At 36.0% G+C, this 24235-nt stretch overlaps 1 protein-coding gene across 1 annotated transcript; it reads left to right on the forward strand.

Annotated features, from left to right (window-relative positions):
• Positions 1-1019: 1019 nt before the first annotated feature.
• Positions 1020-15149, forward strand: LOC117328815. The gene is made up of 10 exons (XM_033886382.1): positions 1020-2923; positions 3223-3355; positions 4543-4640; positions 5362-5487; positions 7191-7364; positions 9319-9754; positions 10105-10261; positions 12554-12738; positions 13995-14082; positions 14915-15149. The coding sequence occupies exons 1-10, from the start codon at positions 1169-1171 to the stop codon at positions 15003-15005; spliced, it is 3243 nt and encodes a 1080-aa protein (XP_033742273.1). The 5' UTR covers positions 1020-1168; the 3' UTR covers positions 15006-15149.
• The last annotated feature ends 9086 nt before the right edge of the window (positions 15150-24235 follow it).

Genomic DNA, 24235 nt, shown 5'->3' on the forward strand with positions numbered 1-24235 from the left:
TTGCACGTAAACTTTTAGATGGTAATTAGGGATGAGTATATGATGATCATAGGTACTGTAGACAGATACACTATAAAGAACCCCCAGAGTAGCGCAACTTCAAGTGGCCGTGAATTAAGTAAGAGTAATTAATTGCTCCCGAACCATGGGTCAATACATCCCAAGCAGTGTCAAACGTAGACAAGTAGGGCTCCATGGATCAATGTAAACAAATAATTATCAATGAATGACGGTTATTACTCTGCCTAAATTGTCACAGTCAGCATGTACATAATTAAGTCGTGTAATGTAGGGCAAATAGGGCACCCCATCTAATTACTCATGGTCAACATAAATCTGAACTATTAAAACTACTAAATAATATTTCTAACTTAATACAATAGAATAACGAAATATACTACAATATCATATCAAATTAAGTATTCCCCATTCATACGAGAAATAAGAGAAATGTCTTAAGATTAGGAAATCAAATATATATATATATATATATATATATATACACTCCTAGAATGACGTAGGGCTATAGGTGAGTTGGAAATTTCTCAAGTGGATTTCCTCTCGTCCAATAAATTGTATACACTTCTAACAGTCTACATGTATTTGGACCTTCTCTAGTGTATGAACACATGGGTGTCTTTTTTTTTTTTTTACAGTTTTTAATCTAGTCCAACAAAACGCTGGCAAGGAAAGGAAAGTCCAAATGTATGTAAGCCCTTACATCCCATTGAAACTATACAATCATTTGTCATGTAGTGGAAACTTTAACCTTTTGTTTGCTATAAATCTAACATCATTTGAATTTCGGATGAGCGATTGAGGGGATGCAGTTACTGGTAATAACATATTTGTTGAAATGATTAGTTGTGTGAGACCTCTAGAGTACAACTTAGCACTGTACAGTGGTTATTTCCCTTGGCGAAGGCGTCGTCTGTATTCATTTACAGTATAGGCTATCATAAATGTATTCAAATAAACATCTCCATAGCATTTCGGTTTTTTATATTTCGAATTGATGTTCGTTAGTATTCTTATATATTTTCAATATTCATGTGATCTCTCACATGACCGGAAGAATTTTGCTGCGGGATACAAGTATGGCGACCTCCATTCACAAAAATTATGATGATAACGATTTCGACACTTATGTTCACTATTTGCCATAAGAATGGAACAACAGGTGATGCAAGCATGGGGTCATATCAGAGACATTTATGGATACCATAAGAGATTCTCATCTTTTCAAAAGATAGTGATAATATCCCTTTTTGTCGGGTTTGCGTCTATCTTTTATGCCCGCCTGTTGACAGTTGTGTTTGTTTACGTTTTGGCTGTTATCACCTCTGTAATAGCATGTCATGTTCTGACGTCTGTGCAAACCAATTTCACATTTGGTGTTTCAATATTACTTTTTGTAACAAAACATGAATCGCTGTTCAAGCATGTATTTCGACTTTTGGAATTATTGAATATCAACCATGAAACATCAAAAGGCAGTCGAGGATCTAGGCAGAGGGACACCAATGTAGACGGCGAGTTTCAAGATGCAAAAGAACATGACGAGGACAGTGTTAGAGAAGCAGAACGAATCATGGCTATTGGGAAGGGAGAGTGTGAGACATCTGCGATTTCAGTCGGGAAAGTACGCCACACACACTCTCTTGAAGACAATGTGAAGACAAGAGACGATATCACTGCATGGAAAGATGAGGTGCAGTTATTCTCATGTCATGTTTCTAAAGACTTTGTGAAACCGTGGTATGATACATTCTCCTCAGCAAGTGATGTTGTTTTGGAGGAAACGCATGCCATTATCAACACATGCTTTCTTGAATTATGTGACAAATTCAAAAATATAGATACCTACAAGTTATTAGCGGACATTCTCCTGCATTATAGGCAACACCTCCGCATGTTCCAAGTAGCTCGCACATTGTATAAAACTCAACCCAGAAGACGTTTGAGTCAGCGTAGACTATCATCAAATCAACATTTATCGCGAAGAATTAACTCTGTGGAGGATGCATTTGAGATCAAATTTTCGTATCACACAGCAGTTTGGGGAGCGGAAAATGAAATTATATATTTCAGATCAGTGGTTCAGATTTTACTGTCGCAGCTTCTTTCTGGTCATCTCCTTGTTTGCAATACCTCATATTTACTTTTTGTCGAGATTTTTACATGCAATATATTTTTACCTGTGATAGAACTTTTGTCAGACTCAGACTTTTTGTATGAATGCATAATAAAGGTCCTCTCTGATGAGAAAATATGCTCAGTAGAAGACAATGAAATATTGGAAAGTCTGTTAGATAAAAATCTAGAAAGTGCCAAAATGGCTGCATATAAAAATGCTTTCCAGCAAGATGTTCAAATTATCATATCTGACCAACATAACGATGCAGATGGATGGGATCAAAACAAATACAGGTCATCTGAAAATCATCTACCTGGGAATCGCTCACTCAGGTCAGATGTCAAGATGAGAAGGTCAAGTTCAGCATCAAGCACACATGATTTACAAAATTTTCAATGTGTGAATGATACTCGTATGTCTGATCAGAGAAAAGACAAATTATATGACTATGGAGAGGAAAACTCCATGGAAAGTGTAGGAAATGGAAACTCTTTATACTGTGATAAAGGCCATTCTACAATGGCCCGGAGTTGCCCTAGTCACCTTGGTATTGTTTCAGCAGCAGGGTTCTCTGACCCTGAAGATTTTAGTGCAGAGAGCAGTGCTACAGATGATGAAGACATACCATCAAAAGTAAATATATTCCTGGACAGTGATGAAGTGGAGGTTAACAAGATGGAGGAGCTAGAACTACCCAATATGTTGTTTGTGGAAGTAGCTATTACTGATACTGAGACAAGACAGGAAATGAGAAGCTCTACTCAGTACACCTTATACAATATACAGGTAGATATATGTATACATTTATCCACATTATCAGAAGTAAAATATGTTGTACATTCTTGTTAATAATTTCACTGCTTTTCACCTAGAGGTCTAATAGTGTGATCGCTTATGTCCATGAGTTAGACGTGAAATTAGGCTATTAAGTTATATTGGTACATGATCAGCTATATCTGGATCATGAATTTGAGGAATTTCTTTTCTCATAAAATAAGTACCGGGGTAAATCATCGTTATAAAACTAATCTAGATAATGCTTGATTTGTTATATGTGTTGATGTAAATAAAACAATGTTTTTCAGTACGATGCATTATACAACACAGAAGCTAATTCACTAGAGCTTCGTACCAGGAGTGTAAAGAGACGATTCCGTGAGTTTGTGAATCTTCAAGCTCGACTGGAAGATAATGAAGCATACAGAAAAAGTTTGAAGGGTGAGTGATAAATCTCAGTTCTTGATAAGAATGTTCATAAAGAATATAAGTGTATTGATCACAGTTAATATTAAAAGTTGATCACAGTTAATATTAAAAGTTTTGGTGTTAGATGTAAAAATCAACTGCCTTTTTCCAGGGCAACTCACATTAAGATTCATGTACATTATCTTTATAATTGTATGATCATCATACATAACTCTATAACTCAGGTGGCTTTCAATGCCATTCATAGTCAAAAGTTGGTATCATCTTTTCATTAGTTTGTAAGTGTTGGATACCACTTTTCATTCCTGGAACATTGACAGTTATGCTAATAAGACAAGCACACAGGATACATTCACTTGTTTGAGCTCAATGGCAAATTAAGATAACTTAATGAATGATTTTATTTTTTGAAATTATTAGAAAAAATGCTGAATGTTTTAAAGTATTGAATTGCTGTCAGTTGGTATACTGTATTGGAAATAATGCCTACCCAGCAAATAAAAATTCAGCGAAGTGCGTTAAAATGATTGCCAACTGAAACAGTGACTGGTAACTATTTGAATATATATAATTACCAAGGTGTAATGCATTATTCTACTCATTTCTATTTTATCAATATCTGCTTAAACAGAAAAAGTTCACTGTAATAATGTTCTACCCAGTTTCTATGGTTTCAAGAGTGTTCCTAACTTAGGTAAACTGTAACTTCTAAATGTATCATTATTGGCACTATAACAAAACCTTTTATTTCAAAGTTTTTAACCCCTCATCACTAAGTGTTTGATATTCGCCCATTTGCCTCCTGTCTGTGACTACCTTTAAGTATGTGTTGGATATTCGCCCTTCTCGTCGATGAAAACCTTTAAGCATGTGTTGGATATTGGCCCGCCTCGTCGGTGACAACATTTAAACATGTGTTTAATATTTGCCCATTTGCCATGTTAGTGACAACCTTTAAGCATGTGTTGGATACTCGGCCGCCTCGTTGGTGACAACCTTTAAACATGTGTTGGATATTTGCCTCGTCGGTGACAACCTTTAACATGTGTTGGATATTCACCGGTCTCATCGGTGAAAACTTTTAAGCATGTATTGGATATTCGCCGGCCTCGTCGGTGACAACCTTTAAGCATGTGTTGGATATTTGCCCATTTGCCCTGTCGGCGACAACCTTTAAGCATGTGCTGGATATGTTTCAGATGTTAAGGGACCAAAGAGGTGGCTTTCTCTGCCATTTGGGAATATGGATAAAAGGAGTGTTGAAGGCCGCAGAAAGAGTCTAGAAGCATTCCTAAAAGTTAGTAAAATGTTTTGTAATTTTCCAGTTGAATACAATTCAGTTGAATACATACCATTCACATGTATTTCTATATAATACCCAACATTTGATGTTTCAAGTGTTCATTAATTTTGTTTAATGTTAAGATATCATTTGGAGGCCTTTTGTTTGTTTTAGTCCACCATCATCAGACTTAGTTATATGGTCCCTGGCCTATCCATAAACAATCCTTGTTATCACAAATACTGACTAAAGATTCTGATTGGGGAAATCAAATGGCTGACAAGAGGCCATCTTGGATTTTGACAGTCAGAGTTTATTATCACAGTTTAGATGTTGAGTTGAAAAGTACAGGAGGGTTTCTCAACCTTCACATGTAGGTTCCCCTTTGTCCCTAGTTGTGCCTATTGAATTTTGAGTCTGATCAGGAAAAGAAATTGGGCGACAAGCAGCCATCTTGGATTTTGACAGTAGAAATTGTTTTTGATCCCATTCAGTAAGCTGTTCTTAGATCTTTTCTTAGACTTCATATGTAGGTTCCACATGTAATCAAATGATTTCAAAATGTAGAGGAAGAGGGGAAATTAGGGAAAAGATCAGTCTTTCATAGAATTGATATAGATAAATCAATGGTGGGCACCAAGATTCCTCTGGGATCTCTTGTTTTCTTTTTTAACACTCTGTATACTTGATTAACACATAATTTTCAAAATGGTGAAAAAATGATTTATTTTTCAAGTCATTGATCCAGAAGCTTGACATATGCAATGGATCTGAGCTGAAAGAGTTTTTAGCCTATGAAGGGGATGGCCATATAGCATTTGTTAGGAAGGCACCAGAAATATCGGTACCAAGAATAGACAAGGTGAGAAGTATTTATTATATGGAATAACACTAGTAAGAAATGTGATCAACATGCCTGGGAATAACACTAGTAAGAAATGTGATCAACATGCCTGGGAATAACACTAGTAAGAAATGTGATCAACAAGGCTGGGAATAATATTAGTAAGAAATGTGATCAAACATTAGTAAGAAATGTGATCAACATACCTAGGAATAACACTAGTAAGAAATGTGATCAACATACCTGGGAATAACACTAGTAAGAAATGTGATCAACAAGCCTGGGAATAACACTAGTAGGTAATGTGATCAACAAGGCTGGGAATAACACTAGTAAGAAATGTGATCAACATGCCTGGGAATAACACTAGTAAGAAATGTGATCAACATGCCTGGGAATAACACTAGTAAGAAATGTGATCAACATGCCTTGGAATAACACTAGTAAGAAATGTGATCAACAAGGCTGGGAATAATATTAGTAAGAAATGTGATCAACAAGCCTGGGAATAACACTAGTAAGAAATGTAATCAACATGCCTGGGAATAACACTAGTAAGAAATGTGATCAACAAGCCTGGGAATAACACTAGTAAGAAATGTAATCAACATACCTGAGAATAACACTAGTAAGAAATGTGATCAACATGCCTGGGAATAACACTAGTAAGAAATGTAATCAACATGCCTGGGAATAACACTAGTAAGAAATGTGATCAACATACCTGAGAATAACACTAGTAAGAAATGTGATCAACATACCTGAGAATAACATTAGTAAGAAATGTGATCAACATGCCTGGGAATAACACTAGTAAGAAATGTGATCAACAAGCCTGGGAATAACACTAGTAAGAAATGTGATCAAGAAGGCTGGGAATAACACTAGTAAGAAATGTGATCAACAATAGTAAGAAATGTGATCAACAAGGCTGGGGATAACATTAGTAATAAATGTGATCAACAAGCCTGCTGGAGTTCAATATATATATTTTACTGGAATAGCCTTGAAATGCTGTACTGAGTCACCTTCAAAAAAACCTGTTGTATTGAATCTCATCCCCTGACCATGTAATCATAACCATTAGGACGTAGAATTAATTAAGAAATAATTGTTATTTTTTGTTGCTCACTGGTGTATGAACGGCATTTTTTGACAGATAGTTTAAATGACGCGCATCATGTTGAAATATCTGTCAAAAAATGCCGTTCATACACCAGTGAACAACAAAAAATAACAATTATTTCTTATATTTACATTTCAAAACTATTTTTCAACGTAATCTTTGAAAAAAATCATAAGAAACAGTATTCTACGTTCGTTATACGTAGTGACGAAACAGCTGAATGATCGATGTAACAGCGTAACAGATAGTTCCAATTTGGCGGGAAAGGTAATCAAGTACACAAGTACACAAAATATAGTTCCACACAAATTCATTATTTTAATCATCATATAAAAAAATATTGAAATGTTGTCTTGAATTTTACAATTATTAACAAGTTTAAAGTTGATAAAACATTATTTCATGTGTAATCAAACGCGATTTTATAGTCACACTTCTGCATTCTATGCGTATGTATTCATACGCGGCAGGTTAATTGTTTACCTAGGAATGAACGCTAATTTTGTTAGTACCTTCATATAGAGAACACCAGTGGAAATGTAAATATTAAAGAATGAAAACAATCGGATATAACTTTTTTCTTTTTCCTTTTCAGATGTTTGTAAAAACCATGTCTGATGTGTTTGATAAGATTGGAGAACTTTCAAATAAAGCTCAGGAGGTGTTGCCAAAACTACCAGGCAAGAAAGATAACTCTGTGTCAGAAGATGAAGAAAAACCAGCAAAAGACCTGGATCTGATCAGTGTGGATTTCAGTGCAGAGAGTCAGGTTGGTAGATCATCCTTGGACTTAGTAAAATAAAACAGGAGTGTGGTAAACCTCTGGTTTGTTAAATAAAACAGGAGTGTGGTAAACCTCTGGTCTGTTAAATAAAACAGGAGTGTGGTAAACCTCTGGTCAGTTAAATAAAACAGGAGTGTGGTAAACCTCTGGTCAGTTAAATAAAACAGGAGTGCGGTAAACCTCTGGTTAGTTAAATAAAACAGGAGTGTTATAAACCTCTGGTCAGTTAAATAAAACAGGAGTGCAGTAAACCTCTGGTCAGTTCGAATCGGTGGATAGTGTGAACACATCTTTTTTTTCAATGAAAACAATAATTTTCTAGGTAGCCTTTGTTCAAACTCTGGTTGTTTATAACTGACACTATTTTGGATAGTCCAAATGAAGAATGTAAAGTAAAAAAAATTTTTCCGGCAAACTGTATTGAAAATTAGAAAAGATCAACATGGAAAAAATACATTTAGAGTAATAGGTTTGTATATGAGATAATTGCATTACATTTGTGATAGAAGAAAAAACACATTTAATAGTATATGCCACACATTTTAGTGTTGATTAAGTTTTTTACACCGAAAATACGTCACGCACAAGACAGGTGATTGCACCCTCATGCTAGGTAGGCAGGCCTCACGAGGTGTTTCTCGAAGTAAAGCTGCCGAGTCATGCTGATGGACATGATAAGCATTCATGTCCAGTCAAAACAATCCACAGGTGTCCCAGTTGGTGGTAGGTAATTTTGCAGGTATCAAACAAGTTTGATAGACATTATGACTGGGTTATTGAAAAGCAGACATGTTGATGTTTGTACCTAATTTTACTAACATATATATATACATGTAGATCTATTTTTACAGTAGCGCTTTCGTAAACGCAACAGGTTATGTAAGCTATGTTTTCAGTATATTAAACGGACCATTAATTACAAAATATATCAATATTTTCTGATTCAATTAAAACAAGCAACCGTGCGGAGACTCAACATTAACATCTCTTATACAAGATAGTCTAACTTTAATGTCTTGCTGTTTTGCAGACTGTAGCTTCACAATGGCCAAGCAGCTTCGTGATTACACAGTAGCGATCATAATTATCACAAAATGAAGAAAGTTTAATGATCAATTAACATTGAATTAAATGAACTATCATTTTACTCCTTTATAAATGTGCCATTGTTCAGGCTGTCATTGTTACATATCAGATTTTCATTTGGTTGTGATTTGATGTACTCTTCACCAAGATTTTTGTCGGATAGTTCAAACTCATGTTTATTTTCTGAGGCATCAGTTTGTATAATTCAAACAGGTTCATCAATATTTAATTTTTTTAAATTGACCAAAGGTTTACTATATATCAATGCTTTTCAGAACTTAATCCTAATTGTTTACAAGAGATTGATGAAAAAGTGAAAAACATTAACCAAAATCTGGGCAGGTTTTCCCACCATGAATCGCAATAAGAGTGTTGATGTATATACATGTAAGGCAATGTGCGAGAATTTTTTTCAGACCATCAGTTAACATGACTGGCATGATCTCTGATCGGCAGAGGCAATTAGAGATTTGACTTCTTTGGTGATGCTGTAGTTCATACATTGTGAACATCATTTCGGCTCTTTCGCTGCTTCTATTTTTCTTTTGTAAAGAACTTTTAATTATATATGTCATTAATTTGATTGATAGAAATGAGGAAACATAATGTTTTGGTTGTTAACAAATTAAAGTAGTTCAGAGTGAATCGGCTATTAAACGTAGAGACATAATAGTATTTGGACTGATCAGGTACATATTAGATTAATACTTGTATGTAGGCTAATGTAACTGCTGTATTCCCTACAATTAGTGGAAAAACCTTGACTTGCCATGCTGGTAAATTGAAAAATAAAATGTATCATTTAACAATTACAATTTAACAATTTTTCTAAAATAACATTTCATTGGCCTAGGTGTCAGATTTCCAAGGAAAATTGAGCGATTACATGAGAAAGCATGTCAACACGGGTAGTGGTTCTGTTATTGAAAGTCCCTCTACACCAGTAAATGAGGACCACACCCAACAGGATGACAGTACAGAGGCTGTAGGTGCCACTCCCACTTCTAGTGATAAACAGCTGACTTGTGAATCACTCACAATGTTGTCAGAGGAAGAATCAGTTTACGAAGCTACAGAAGCAACCGGGATGACAAGAGATGATCTATGTAGTCCTTCTGGAGAAGTACCATATACTCTGAGAGTGGAAATCCCTACTTTATCACAGGAAGATGAATTAGGTAATGCAGATGTTCAAGCGAACACCAAACACAAAGTAACTGACAACCAGGACTGTGATGATGAGAATGTTGATGGCCTGACAGAGTCAATCCTAACTCCAGGAGTAACAGGTACTGTTATAAAACAGATTTGTGTATCATTAGAAGTCAGAAAAAAAGGATTCAAGCAGCCAAATTTTTCTTTCTGCAATGTTTGTTTGAAACAATTCTTTTACACTTTTAAGATGCAGTAGTAAAACCAAGAACATATACAAGATTAACTTAGATGTACCTGATTTCCACTTGAAAGGCCTGTAAAAAACCATCATTGAACAGCAGGACAAAAAAGTACGAGTTAACATGATTTGTAGCTTGGAATTTTTCAGTAATAAGTCTTGAATGATCACTCACAGCAATAACTACATATATTTGTGATGAAGTAATGCTAACTATGTGAAGTAGACAATATGTTTAATTTTCAGAGGTCCTTCCTGGTAAGACAGACTTTGTTGGCGACGTTGCCTTGGCCGAGGCAGTCATTGATCTTGCCATACAGGCTTTACAAAGTCGGGACTGCTGGGTGACCAGGGATAGAGTGGTTAGTCTAACTAAACACCTGGCTGGTACAGCTCTACACAGGTATGCTCTAGTGGTCAGTCTAAAATACCTGCATGGCACTGTTCTACACAGGTATGATCTAGTGGTCAGTCTAACTAAACACCTGGCTGGTACAGCTCTACACAGGTATGCTCTAGTGGTCAGTCTAAAATACCTAGCTGGCACTGTTCTACACAAGTATGCTCTAGTGGTCAGTCTAAACACCTGCTTGGCACTGTTCTACACAAGTATGCTCTAGTGGTCAGTCTAAACACCTGCATGGCACTGTTCTACACAGGTATGATCTAGTGGTCAGTCTAAACACCTGTCTGGCACTGTTCTACACAGGTATGATCTAGTGGTCAGTCTAAACACCTGCCTGGCACTGTTCTACACAAGTATGCTCTAGTGGTCAGTCTAAACACCTGCATGGCATCTGCCCTGCAGGTAGGGCGTAAGAATTGTACCTGCTGCCCCCATTGCATGATCGTAAGAGGCGACTAAATTTGGGATCTTATCTTTTCTATTCTTTCTGAACAACTTTCTTCTTCCTAATGTCTCCCTTGACAATGCCTCACTTTTGGCCTTTAGTTGAGCGTTCGCCCCTGTGAGGAAGGCTTTGGGTTCTGTCCCCTTGTCGAGACATACCAGAGTCTTTAAAAATGGTAGTTGCTACTCCTGCTTATCGCTCAGCATATTTGAAGTGGGACGACTGGCTTGCCTGTTGTCAGTATAATGTGACCAGGGGGTGTGCTGCTGGGTGTCTTCGGCAGTATGCTTCAGTGAGATAGCACTATAAATCGGCAAAAGTTCCGGCCTATCACAAGGAGACTTAACAGGAACATACCGCAGCCTCCCAAAACACACATACGCACTCACCACACGCATGCATGTCGCACGCATGGGAGGCCGTCCTTAAATGACCTGAGCTGTTGATGGGACGTTAAACTAAATAAAAGAAATCAAACCAAACTGTTCTACACAGGTATGATCTAGAGGCCATTTTAAACACCTGTCTGGCACTGCTCTACACAGGTATGATCTAGTGGTCAGTCTAAACACCTGTCTGGCACTGTTCTACACAGGTATGATCTAGTGGTCAGTCTAAACACCTGTCTGGCACTGTTCTACACAGGTATGATCTAGTGGTCGGTCTAAACACCTGTCTGGCACTGTTCTACCCAGGTATGATCTAGTGGTCAGTCTAAACACCTTTCTGGCATTGTTCTACACAGGTATGATCTAGTGGTCAGTCTTAACACCTGTCTGGCACTGTTCTACACAGGTATGATCTAGTGGTCAGTCTAAACACCTGTCTGGCACTGTTCTACACAGGTATGATCTAGTGGTCAGTCTAAACACCTTTCTGGCACTGTTTTACACAGTGTTCTAGTGGTCAGTCTAAATACCTGTCTGGCACTGTTCTACACAGGTATGACCTAGTGGTCAGTCTCAACACCTGTCTGGCTCTGTTTTACACAGAGCTCTAGTGGTCAGTCTAAACACCTGTCTGGCACAGCTCTACACAGGTATGATCTAGTGGTCAGTCTAAACACCTTTCTGGCATTGTTCTACACAGGTATGATCTAGTGGTCAGTCTTAACACCTGTCTGGCACTGTTCTACACAGGTATGATCTAGTGGTCAGTCTAAACACCTTTCTGGCACTGTTTTACACAGTGCTCTAGTGGTCAGTCTAAACACCTGTCTGGCACTGTTCTACACAGGTATGATCTAGTGGTCAGTCTAAACACCTTTCTGGCACTGTTTTACACAGTGCTCTAGTGGTCAGTCTAAATACCTGTCTGGCACTGTTCTACACAGGTATGACCAAGTGGTCAGTCTCAACACCTGTCTGGCTCTGTTTTATACAGAGCTCTAGTGGTCAGTCTAAACACCTGTCTGGTACTGTTCTACACAGGTATGATCTAGTGGTCAGTCTAAACACCTGTCTGGCACTGTTCTACACAAGTATGATCTAGTGGTCAGTCTAAACACCTGTCTGGCACTGGTCTACACAGGTATGATCTAGTGGTCAGTCTAAACACCTGTCTGGCACTGTTCTACACCGGTATGATCTAGTGGTCAGTCTAAACACCTGTCTGGCACTGTTCTACACAGGTATGATCTAGTGGTCAGTCTAAACACCTGTCTGGCACTGTTCTACAAAGGTATGCCCTAGCAGTCAGTTTTGTGTTTTGAAAAGGCATTGTTAAACTACAAGTACAGTACTATTAACCTGTGTAAGCTAATTTCCGTGTTTTATAAATATCCAGTGTATTGTATTCTGAAAAATTGATGTAATTAGGAGATTTCATTCTTTGAAACCATTCAGATTTCTGATGATGAAGTTGGATACCCTGACAACAGAGCAGATGTGTCAATTCTACATCAGAACACTGCGGGAAACACTCTGGCCCAATGGACAATTATCAATGGAGGGAAGAAAGGTCAAAACTGACAAGCAGAAAGCTGCCACCAAGGAGCAGGCCAGGAGGTGTCTTGCTGAGTTCCTTCCAGGTAATTACATAATTACAAATCTGAAGCATTTTATGATTTAGACATGTTTTCTTTTGTTCACTAAAAATTTTTGATGTACATCTACAGTTGTACATGGTATGTGTACATAAAGTGAGATTGAAATCATGGTAGTACAACCTTAGTTGATGAACAAAACTTGCTATAGATTATTTGGGATTTAAGGTGGCACTTTGAAAGGTGTGTTTTTACACAGATATGTAGTATGATAAGCTTACCTGATTACCTGTACCATGTATTTCATCCATAGGGACTTGTTTTTGTGTCGCCTTTGAAAAAGGAGACATATAGGTATTACTTTTCGGCGTCGGCGTCGGTGTCGGCGTCGTCCGGAAAATGGTTTTCGTGCGATAACTTTAGTAGTTTAGAACGGATTAATTCGAAACTTCATGGGAAGGTTCATTACCATGATAGCTCGGACAAGTTCGATAACCAAAATTATTCGCACTTTTTTAAAAGAGTTATAGCCCTTTAATTTTTTGCGAAAATGGTTTCCACTCAATAACTTGAATAATTATTACAGGATTAATTTGAAATTTCATGGGAAGATTCGTTACCATAATACTGTGGACAAGTTCATTAACCAAATTTATTCGCACCATTTTAAAAGAGTTATGGCCCTTTAATTTTTTGCGAAAATGGTTTCCACTCAATAACTTGAATAATTATTACTGGATTAATTTGAAACTGCATGGGAAGGTTCGTTACCATAATACTGTGGACAAGTTCGTTAACCAAATTTATTCGGACCTTTTTAAAAGAGTTATAGCCCTTTAATTTTTTTTGCGAAAATAGAATGTTCGTTACCATAATACTGTGGACAAGTTTGTTATTGTTTTTTTTTATTCAAGTCCTAATTTTAAAGAGTTATGACCCTTTAATTATTCGCATACACAGGCGACACCTCCACTTCCGTGGAATTCTTGTTAGGAGGGGGTTTAATTTTCAACACTATGTAATTCAGAACAAGATAATAAGTATTTATATTTACAGCCTTGTGTATAAGTCTGAAATTAAGAGTGTGCATAATGTAGAATATGTCAAGAGGTCTTAGTGTTGGGGTGAGTTATAAACGGTGCAGTTAGAGTGAGCTTAATATTCTTGAGAGTGCTCTGAACTGAATGTGATGATTGTAGTTTAATACGCCAGATGGACAATAGCAGGAAAACTACTTATTTTGAGTAATACAAATGTACTAGATAAACTGTGTGTATACCACTGGACCTTGTTTGTTGTAGATATTCTGAAACAACTTGTGGGATCAGAGGACTATCACTTCAGTATAGATGAGATCATTGAGTCAGTGGAACACCAGAAGCTAAACAGGTAAAAATTCCTTGAATTATCATATAACAGAGACACAGGGACTTGTAACACCTTAATAAATTGAGTGTTGCTGGAAAAACATGTACATACTAGTAGGGAATATGCCTATTGAATTGGTTATTAAAAAAGAATAAAATGCAAAGTAGATGAAAGTTTAAACAATCATTTATTCTATAGCAGGGGTATATTACATTGTTTTTTATATATGAAAAGTTGCTTCTATATGTTTAAGTCTCATGGCATTTGCAGCAAAAACTCCAACTAGATTTGTTATGTGCATTAAGTTGGTGTTATATCAATATACCATATTTGGTGTTGTGTCAATATTCCATATTATTTTGATGTTATACCAATATACCATATTTTGTGTTTTGCCAAAGACCATATTTGGTGTTATACCAATTTACCATATTTGGTGTTATGTCAATATTCCATATTTGGTGTATACAAATATACCATATTTGGTGTTATACCAAATACCATATTTGGTGTTATACATTAATAAGGCATCTGCAACATTGTATGACAAATAATCTTATTAATTGAACCAATGTTTGATGGCCAACACAGACAAATAAAACAAATTTGGGGGCATAACTGGATGCATATCACTGATTGATTTGAAAAAAAGAGTCCAATAAGTTATTTTGACTGCAGTACCCTGGTATGTCATTCATGACTTGATGAGCTGGCACATTAATGTGCTTACAAATTTATGCATCAGCTACCACCCAAAACATTAATTTTATATTTACATAATGATGAATATTGTGTTTTATTACACACTGGCTACTAAAAATATTATGTTAGTTGTATTGATTTTTTTCTTCAGAAATTTCATGTGTACTGTTCTGGATCATCTCCTTGAAAAACTGTTTCCTGATACAGCCTCAACTGAATGCCAGGAAGATCTCTTGAAATAGGATTATAGATTTATGGTTCATGGCAAAGTGCAATATTACCAAGAACAATTTGAATTGTAACAATCATATTGTTAATGACCAATGTATTATTGTTGTGGATGTGAAACATACGTGATTTGTATCTAAAGGTACCGAAAAATTATACATTAGGGAAGCTACATACATGTTTTAACAGTAAGATTTGGGAAATTCATGAAAAACCTAATTTAATGATGGCCTGAGGTAGCATATGCCAATGATACTACTGTAAAAATATATTGAGTCGTTAAGGTATTGTTCATCTCCATTGTTATTGAGTACGGAAACTACTCTTATCAATTACTTTTAATAAATTTTAAATCGATAAATGATGGAGATCTGAAAAGTACAAAAAAGAATTATATATTAACCACTTGCTTACAACAATATCGTTATACAAACTTTATTATGATTTGTGAGTTAATAGTTATTCTCTAATTAAATCTCACTTAGAACAGGCACCAATTTATTTACTAAATATAAGTATAAACCAACTAAAACAGGAGTCGCACTGGTTTTTGATTTGACTAAGGAGAGATACTGAAAGAAATAATTTTTGCGACATCAGCTTATAAAGTCATGCTACTAGGGCTGTGGTATTTTAATTGCGCCCTGGTTTTTCTATAGGTTAACAAATTAATTTGCTTTAAAATGAAGTTAAAACTGTGTAGTATATATGGATATTTAAAACTATTCATGGCTGTACATCTACAAGTAGCCCGAGTTTCCTCTGGCCCTGACACCATGTCTGGTGTAGGGCCATAGTGCACTACCATATGAAAACGTTGAATTCTCCGACACTGTTTGGTGTCGCTAAGATTTTGGTGCAAATACAATAAAATCGGTTGTGACACAACAATGAGATATTTATTTACCCCAGAACACCCATTTGGGGTCTATACCGACATAATAAAACACCTACAAATGTAGGTGGGACTAAATGGGTGTTCTTGGGTAAATAAATATCTCATTTATCCATATATGTAAGGTAGGTGTTATGTCACACCCGATTTTATTGTATTTGCACCAAAATCTTAGCGACACCAAACAGTGTCGGAGAATTCACCAGACATGGTGTCAGGGCCAGAGAAAACTCGGGCTAATCTACAAGGTATGTAGTTTTTAACAAATCACAGGTTAATATGTATACGTGGAGTATTTCTTTGTCGTTATGAATTTGAAACATATATATATTTCATCCTTTACACTTAAAAATGATTATTGTCATTTTATCATAATTATTGTCGTTTTATCATCTACATTTCTAACCATCATCAAATCTTGTTCCCATCTCCAGTATGATTAGGAATCAATTTAATATACATGCTTATTTATTTTTTGATGAGATATGTCTATATTTCCCATTTGAAACATTCCATTTTTCATAAATTGATTGTAGGTTCAGATATGACTATATAGTAGATTCCCATGCTTCTCACCAAGTCATTCTAGATCATCTCTGTCTACATCAATGTCTTGAAAGAAATATGATACCTGTGTATTAACGGAATCCTAGTACATGTATTTGTTGGTAATGCATTGGGATGATGAAGAGAGTAGTTTGTGTCTTCACCATCAAATTAGATACCCATTAGTAACTAATAGCAATTTAAAGATCATACTTCTTCATTGTTACCAGATACCTGTCAATGCCAACATGTTGACAAGGGAAATAATCCAGTTATCAGATCTTGTATTCCAAATGGGCCATACTCTTAATTTATGGAGTTTCCAGTATTTTAAGTATACAGGGTAAACATGAACTATTCGTGTTATATGTATTATCCTATCCTACTATTGTTATTTATGTTTAGTGATGATCAACAGTTGGCCATAAAATCATGTTCCTCCTCGAGTGTACATGAAGGTGCTGACATGTTTAGGAACAATTGTATGTGTAGCTCTCAGGGGTTTACACATGTAGAAGTATTCATCTGACCTCTCTTAGGAAAATTAGTCAATACACAGCCCCCATTTTGCCATATCATATCTTACTAAATGTAGTCATGATAATCTGTATTTAAATATTATACTGTAAATCACTTATATTTCACATGGGATTTATTTTCACGTAAATATACAAGGCAAGTCAATGACAAATCATTCACGATTATTTGTATGAAAATAACTTGGATGACATTCATGTTTTTGTTGACATATCTATATGTGTTAGCTAGCCTGTACTCATGTATGTATCATATGACTTTTCAGGTAAAGTCACATGACTCTTATAAACAAAATGGCGACCTACATGTAGCTTTTTCATTACTGATATGGGAGTCTTGCAGAGTCTGTGTCTCTAAAAGCAGATCATTTGTGGATTAAAAGTCAATTCGAGATCAGGGTCCACGAAATCATGTATTCGTGTATATGTCTTAAGAGGTTAGCTTGCAAAAATAAAGTATTCGTGAAATCTAAGTGATTTACAGTATGTAAATGAATGTTTGTGCCAATGTGTTATAAAGAGATCCTATACTGTACCACTGCCTTGCCCACCATACATAGTTTGGTTTCTGTGACTGCTGCCTTACCCTCCCACTGTAGTTACCTCTACAAGTCTATAATGCAGCTAAAGAATGGTCGATTTTGCTATAGTAAATGTATTTATTGTATAAGAATCAATTTCAAAATATATGACATTCCTTGACCTATTAATATATATTCTATTGCGTATGTTTTAAATCTCACTACTTTTTATTAAGGTTTTTGAGATATTAGCATTGAAATAATGATTAAGGTAAGTATACATATGTGGAAAAATAAATTCTCTGGTCAATCTTTATTAAATCGTACCTTGATCTTTATTCAAGTTTTCTAAACTGCTCTGCTATGTAAATCTAATTTTAAGTTTAGTGTTAATTGTACCCCGGTTTCTCTACTGTTGTTTCAGTATGAACATGTGTAACCTCTGGATAGAGATTGTTTATATTATCCAAGTGTAACAGTCAGACTTGTTGTGTCTCTTTCTTGGTGCTCTATTGATATGGCTCACTTTATAAAATTGTGACCTCATTCCTATTTCACTACACAGATATTACTGTTATTTTCATCAAGTTTATTTATTTTTCATCATCTTTATCCACAGAACCAGTTATTGACACAAAGTGTTTAATGTTCATTGTACAGAGTTATCACAAGTAGAAATAAAATACTCAATCTATCATAGTTTATTGAAGTAATTTTTTTTGTTAGACCAATATGTAAATTTTACAGTTGTCATGAAAGAATTATGATCAGTCTATTATTGTTATAGAAAGTAGGAACCTATGTCTGTTGTACTGGGGAACAAACTCATATTATTGTTGTATTTTAGAACAACATACTAAATACATAAAAGATTTAATATTTCACTAATCTTAATTAAAATCAGATCTCTCATTTCTCTTAATTTTCTGTACATTTGTACTTCTTTACATTAAAGTGATATTATGAGAGATGTGTTTTAAATTAGATTAATATTTCACTAAAATGATGATTTACCAATTGATTTCCACTATTCCTGATGGATAACAGTTCATGAAAGTAATTCATTTTTAAATTAGATTTATGAATGTATAGATTTTAATTATCAACTTCTTTCATTAATATTGATTATTACTGGCAGTTAGAACTCAGAATTATTCATCAAAATTTATCTCAATAAATAAGAAACCTGCTTAAGGTTTCTGATAGTAGAAAGAAGGATGTTTCCGTTGTGTGAAGAATTTCACCATTTAAAAGATATTATCTCTTGTACTTTATTCTAATTTTACAGCATATTGTCTGTATTTGGTGTGGAATTGTGATCAAAATTATCTCCTAAACAAATGTATCATCTATAACAAGAATAACGTAAATTACAAATATTCAGTAATATTTCAAAATATCAGTTATTTTAGATGTTATGTCCAAAGTATTTAAAAGCCTCTGTATGCATACTTTCTTATAAAATAAATTTTAAAAGTTTGGTTCTATAAAAGATATTTTGTACGAAGTATCTTTTGTGAAAAAGACATGAATAAAACAAAAATTCTGCATTATGTAATTTCAGTATGGGAGGATTCCTTGAAGTACACATGCATCATACTAAAGTATCATATATATATATATATATCTTGTATATATATGTACTTCCTGTAGGTAGGTCTAATAGTTAAGTAACTGGGTTCCAGTTCTGTTGTGACTTTGTAGCGTGTTATATCTGAGACCATTTTATATTCAATGAGCATTTGCATCAAATCCCGATCATGTGATAAGCTGTCATATATCTGTTTCCATTTGATAAGATTTTGATGAAAGTTGTTATGACTTTTGTGTTATAGCTAACTAGAAACTTGCTAGTTAACATAAGCCTGTTATAAATGTTGTATGAAATGGAAACTTATATACGATCTTAAATTATATGTATCCACAACATTATGTAAACAAAATATGCACTTTCATGTTATATGTACCATATGCAAAGGTGAACCATTGTTCTAGAGTGAGTTGATGATTAAACAGCCTTATAATCATACTGGCAGCATACACGACTCTGGCGTCAGAATGATTGAAGTGTTTTAATAATTAGGTGTTACTACTACAGCTTGTCCTGTTTGCCCTAACCAGAACATAATGGTGTGTGGATTTACATATTATAGCTACTTGTTAGGACCGCTATTGGTGGCTACATATACCTATATAAATCACTCTGTCTGTCCACAAATTTTACCCCTGGCTATAACTTTAGTATTTATTGAATGATTTACATGAAGCGTAGTTAAGATGTTCAGTTAACAAAAATGTACACTCAGGTAAAACATCAAGGTCAAAGGTCAAACTCAATTGTTGCTTGGATATTAACAAGGGATCAAATGAACAAAAAGTCAAGATCACTGGGTCAAATGTCAAGGTTAAAAATTTTTTTATCTTCTCACTGATGAAAATTTTGTTATGACACTTTGAGGCAATGTTGGTCAGAATTAAACAAGAAGTCAACTGACCAAAGGTCAATGTCAGTAAGTCAAAGTCAGGTCAAATTTTATATGCTTCCATTAATAAACATTTTGTTATGACACAATGAATCAAAGTCAGTCCTTTTTCAACAAACAATCAACTGATTTAAGATCAAGGTCACTGGGTCAATGTCATGGTCAAATTTTGTGGTTTATAGTGATGAACATTTTGTTATGTTATTATGAAGCAAAAGTTGGTCAGAACTAAGCAAGGAGTCAACTGACCAAATGTCAAGTTCATGGGGCCCAAAAGTTTAAGGTCAAGGTCAGGTTTAGTATTTTTCACAAATAAACACTTTGTTATGAGATTATGAAGTAAAATTGGTCTGAATTAAAGAATAAGTCAACTGACCAAAGATCATTGTCACTGTATGTTAGGTTTATTGCCAGAACAGCTACGGTCACTTTTAAGCTCAAAGGCAAAGATCTCTGACTACGATCCTGGCTCTTGATGAGGGAGGTTATGAAATAAAACAAATCAAATCTAACAAATGAAGATTGCACCACTATATGGAGCTGGAAGGAAACAAAAGTCACATCATAGCAAATCTATATTTTTCTTCCTTTTGATCATTTTTGAAGTCCAAATGTCAGCCTGTTATATGGACAGATGTCTTCTTGACGATAATTGGGGATTATTGCCACAAGACGGGGCCCTTGCTGACCCGTCAGTGTTCTAGTACAGCTAGTTATTAGCTCACCTGGTCCGAAGGACCAAGGTGAGCTTATGCCATACCGTTGCGTCCGTCGTCCGTCCGTCCGTCGTCTGTCGTCCGTCGTCCGTCGTCCGTCCGTCCGTCAACAATTGACTTCTTCTTCATAACCACACATCAGAATTTGACCAAATTTGGTCAAAAGCATCCCTATGGGTAGGGGACTCAGAATTGTACAAATGATGGGGCTGACCCCCTGGGGGCCTCTGGGGCGGGGCCAAAAGGGGTCATTTTTGCGCTATTGATATAAACGACTTCTTCTCTGAAACCAAGCAATGGCTATCACTCATATTTGCCTGGTAGCATCACTATGGGGTGGGGATTCAAAATTGTACAAATGATGGGGCTGACCCCCCAGGGGCCTGAGGGGTGGGGCCAAATGTGGTCAATCTGGCTATATTGATATAAACGACTTCTTCTCTGAAACCAAGCAATGACTATCGCTCATATTTGCCTGGTAGCATCATTATGGGGTGGGGATTCAAAATTGTACAAATGATGGGGCTGACCCCCCAGGGGCCTGAGGGGTGGGGCCGAATGTGGTCAATTTGGCTATATTGATATAAACGACTTCTCTGAAACCGAGCAATGCCTGTCACTCATATTTGCCTGGTAGCATCACTATGGGGTTGGGATTTAAAATTGTACAAATGATGGGACTGACCCCCCCAAGGGGCCTGAGGGGTGGGGCCAAATATGGTCAATCGGGCTATATTCATATAATTGACTTCTTCTCTGGAACCAAACAATGGATATCTTTCATATTTTACTGGTAGCATCACCTTGGGGTAGGAATTTGAAATTGTACAAATGACGGGGCTGACCCCCTGGGGTCTGAGGGGCGGGGCCAAAAGGGGTCAGTTTTACAGAATTGATATATATAAATGACTTCTGCTCTGAAACTAAGCAATGGATATCACTCATATTTACCTGGTAGCATCCCTATGGAGTGGGGATTCAAAATTGTACAAATGGTGGTGCTGCCCCCCATGGGGTCTGAGGGGCGGGGCCAAAAGGGGTCAATTTGGCTCTCTTTATATAAACAACTTCTTCTCTGAAACCAAGCAATGGATATCGCTCATATTTGCCAGGTAGCATCACTATGAGGTGGGGATTAAAAATTGTACAAATGATGGAGCTGACCCCCCGGGGGCCTGAGGGGCAGGGCCAAATGTGGTCAATTGGGCTATATTGTTATTAACGACTTCTTCTTTGAAACCAAGCAATGGATATTGCTCATATTTTCCTGGTAGCATCACTATTGGGTGGGCATTCAAAATTGTACAAATGGTGAGGCTGACCCCCCGGGGGCCTGAGCGGCGGGGCCAAGAGGGGTCAATTTGGCTGAATTGATATGAACAACTTCTCTGAAACTTAGCAAGAGATATCGCTCATATTTGCCTGATAGCATCCTTTTGGGAAGGGATTCAAAATTTTATAAAGGAAGGAACTGACCCCCACTCCCTCCGGGGTGCAGAAGGCGGGGTCAAAAGGGGTCAATTGGTTTAAACAACTTCTTTTCTGAAACTAAGCAATGGATATCACTCACATTTGTGTGGTAGCATCCCTATGGGGTTGTGCCAAAAGTTCATTTTATTTCATGGATTAATGCATTTTTTTACATCAAATCCTAACGTACCCATATAAAATGCCTATGATATATTGACATAGCAATACCAGTGACAAATATACTTAATCATCATTCTTGTTTCATATCTCATGAAATCCAGGTGAGCGATACAGGCCCTCTGGGCCTCTTGTTTAGGAATACATACTTGTGAACTCTCCCTATCTCGGAGGCACTACCCCAGTTTTGAACCCTAAATTCAGACATATATTAACATTATCATATAGGCCAGGATTGTTATTTCTGTAATACCTAATAATGAGTTGGATTCTATTTCTGATTTATGAACATGTAGATGTTTCTGTTATCTTACCAATTTTCGAATAATTGAACTCCATAGTTTTTTTAAGTAATATTTTAAGCACAGAGTCACAACATTGAGATACAGAGATATATAGGACAGATGTTTGATGGTTATTATTTGAGAAATACATACATACTTATTATCTCATTTTCAACAAATTCTTACATTATTTTACTCTCTAGAATTTACAAAGCAGGATTCGTAGATAGAAGAGATACATTACTCATCCATAAATCTTTTGAGAAATAATAATTTTTGGTTTACAAGTCTAAATTATACAGGTGGTGTACATTGCCTTTGGTTGTGATGCTGTTTAATAGTTACGTATTCCATGTTTAGACCATCAATTGATGATCACACCTACACTGTATTACATCAATTGATGATCACACCTACTCCTTATAACAGTCTGATTACATCAATTGTTGACCACACCTACACTACATTACATCAATTGTTGACAATACCTACACTGTATAACAGTCTGATTACATCAATTGTTGACCACACCTACACTGTATTACATCAATTGATGATCACACCTACTCCTTATAACAGTCTGATTACATCAATTGTTGACCACACCTACACTGTATTACATCAATTGATGATCACACCTACTCCTTATAACAGTCTGATTACATCAATTGTTGACCACACCTACACTGTATTACATCAATTGTTGACAATACCTACACTGTATTACAGTCTGATTACATCAATTGTTGACCACACCTACACTGTATTACATCAATTGATGATCACACCTACTCCTTATAACAGTCTGATTACATCAATTGTTGACCACACCTACACTGTATAACATCAATTGTTGACAATACCTACACTGTATTACAGTCTGATTACATCAATTGTTGACCACACCTACACTGTATTACATCAATTGATGATCACACCTACTCCTTATAACAGTCTGATTACATCAATTGTTGACCACACCTACACTGTATTACATCAATTGTTGACAATACCTACACTGTATTACAGTCTGATTACATCAATTGTTGACCACACCTACACTGTACTACAGTCTGATTACATCAATTGATGACCACACCTACACTGTATTACATCAATTGATGATCACACCTACTCCTTATAACAGTCTGATTACATCAATTGTTGACCACACCTACACTGTATAACATCAATTGTTGACAATACCTACACTGTATTACAGTCTGATTACATCAATTGTTGACCACACCTACACTGTATTACATCAATTGATGATCACACCTACTCCTTATAACAGTCTGATTACATCAATTGTTGACCACACCTACACTGTATTACATCAATTGTTGACAATACCTACACTGTATTACAGTCTGATTACATCAATTGTTGACCACACCTACACTGTACTACAGTCTGATTACATCAATTGATGACCACACCTACACTGTATTACATCAATGTTGACCACACCTACACTGTATTACAGTCTGATTACATCAATTGATGACCATACCTACACTGTATTACATCAATGTTGACCACACCTACACTGTATTACAGTCTGATTACATCAATTGTTGACCACACCTACACTGTATTAGTCTGATTACATC

Source organism: Pecten maximus, chromosome 1 (genome assembly GCF_902652985.1).
Source record: "Pecten maximus chromosome 1, xPecMax1.1, whole genome shotgun sequence".
Taxonomy (NCBI): Eukaryota; Metazoa; Mollusca; class Bivalvia; order Pectinida; family Pectinidae; genus Pecten; species Pecten maximus.

What these genes read in the sequence shown, in the direction of transcription:
- LOC117328815 (XM_033886382.1), top strand. Translation starts at nt 1,169, where the DNA reads ATGGAACAACAGGTGATGCAAGCATGGGGTCATATCAGAGACATTTAT. An exon ending in CGGTACCAAGAATAGACAAG is followed by an intron (nt 5,488 to 7,190) that starts GTGAGAAGTATT and finishes TTTCCTTTTCAG; the next exon opens with ATGTTTGTAAAAACCATGTC. An exon ending in ATTTCAGTGCAGAGAGTCAG is followed by an intron (nt 7,365 to 9,318) that starts GTTGGTAGATCA and finishes TCATTGGCCTAG; the next exon opens with GTGTCAGATTTCCAAGGAAA.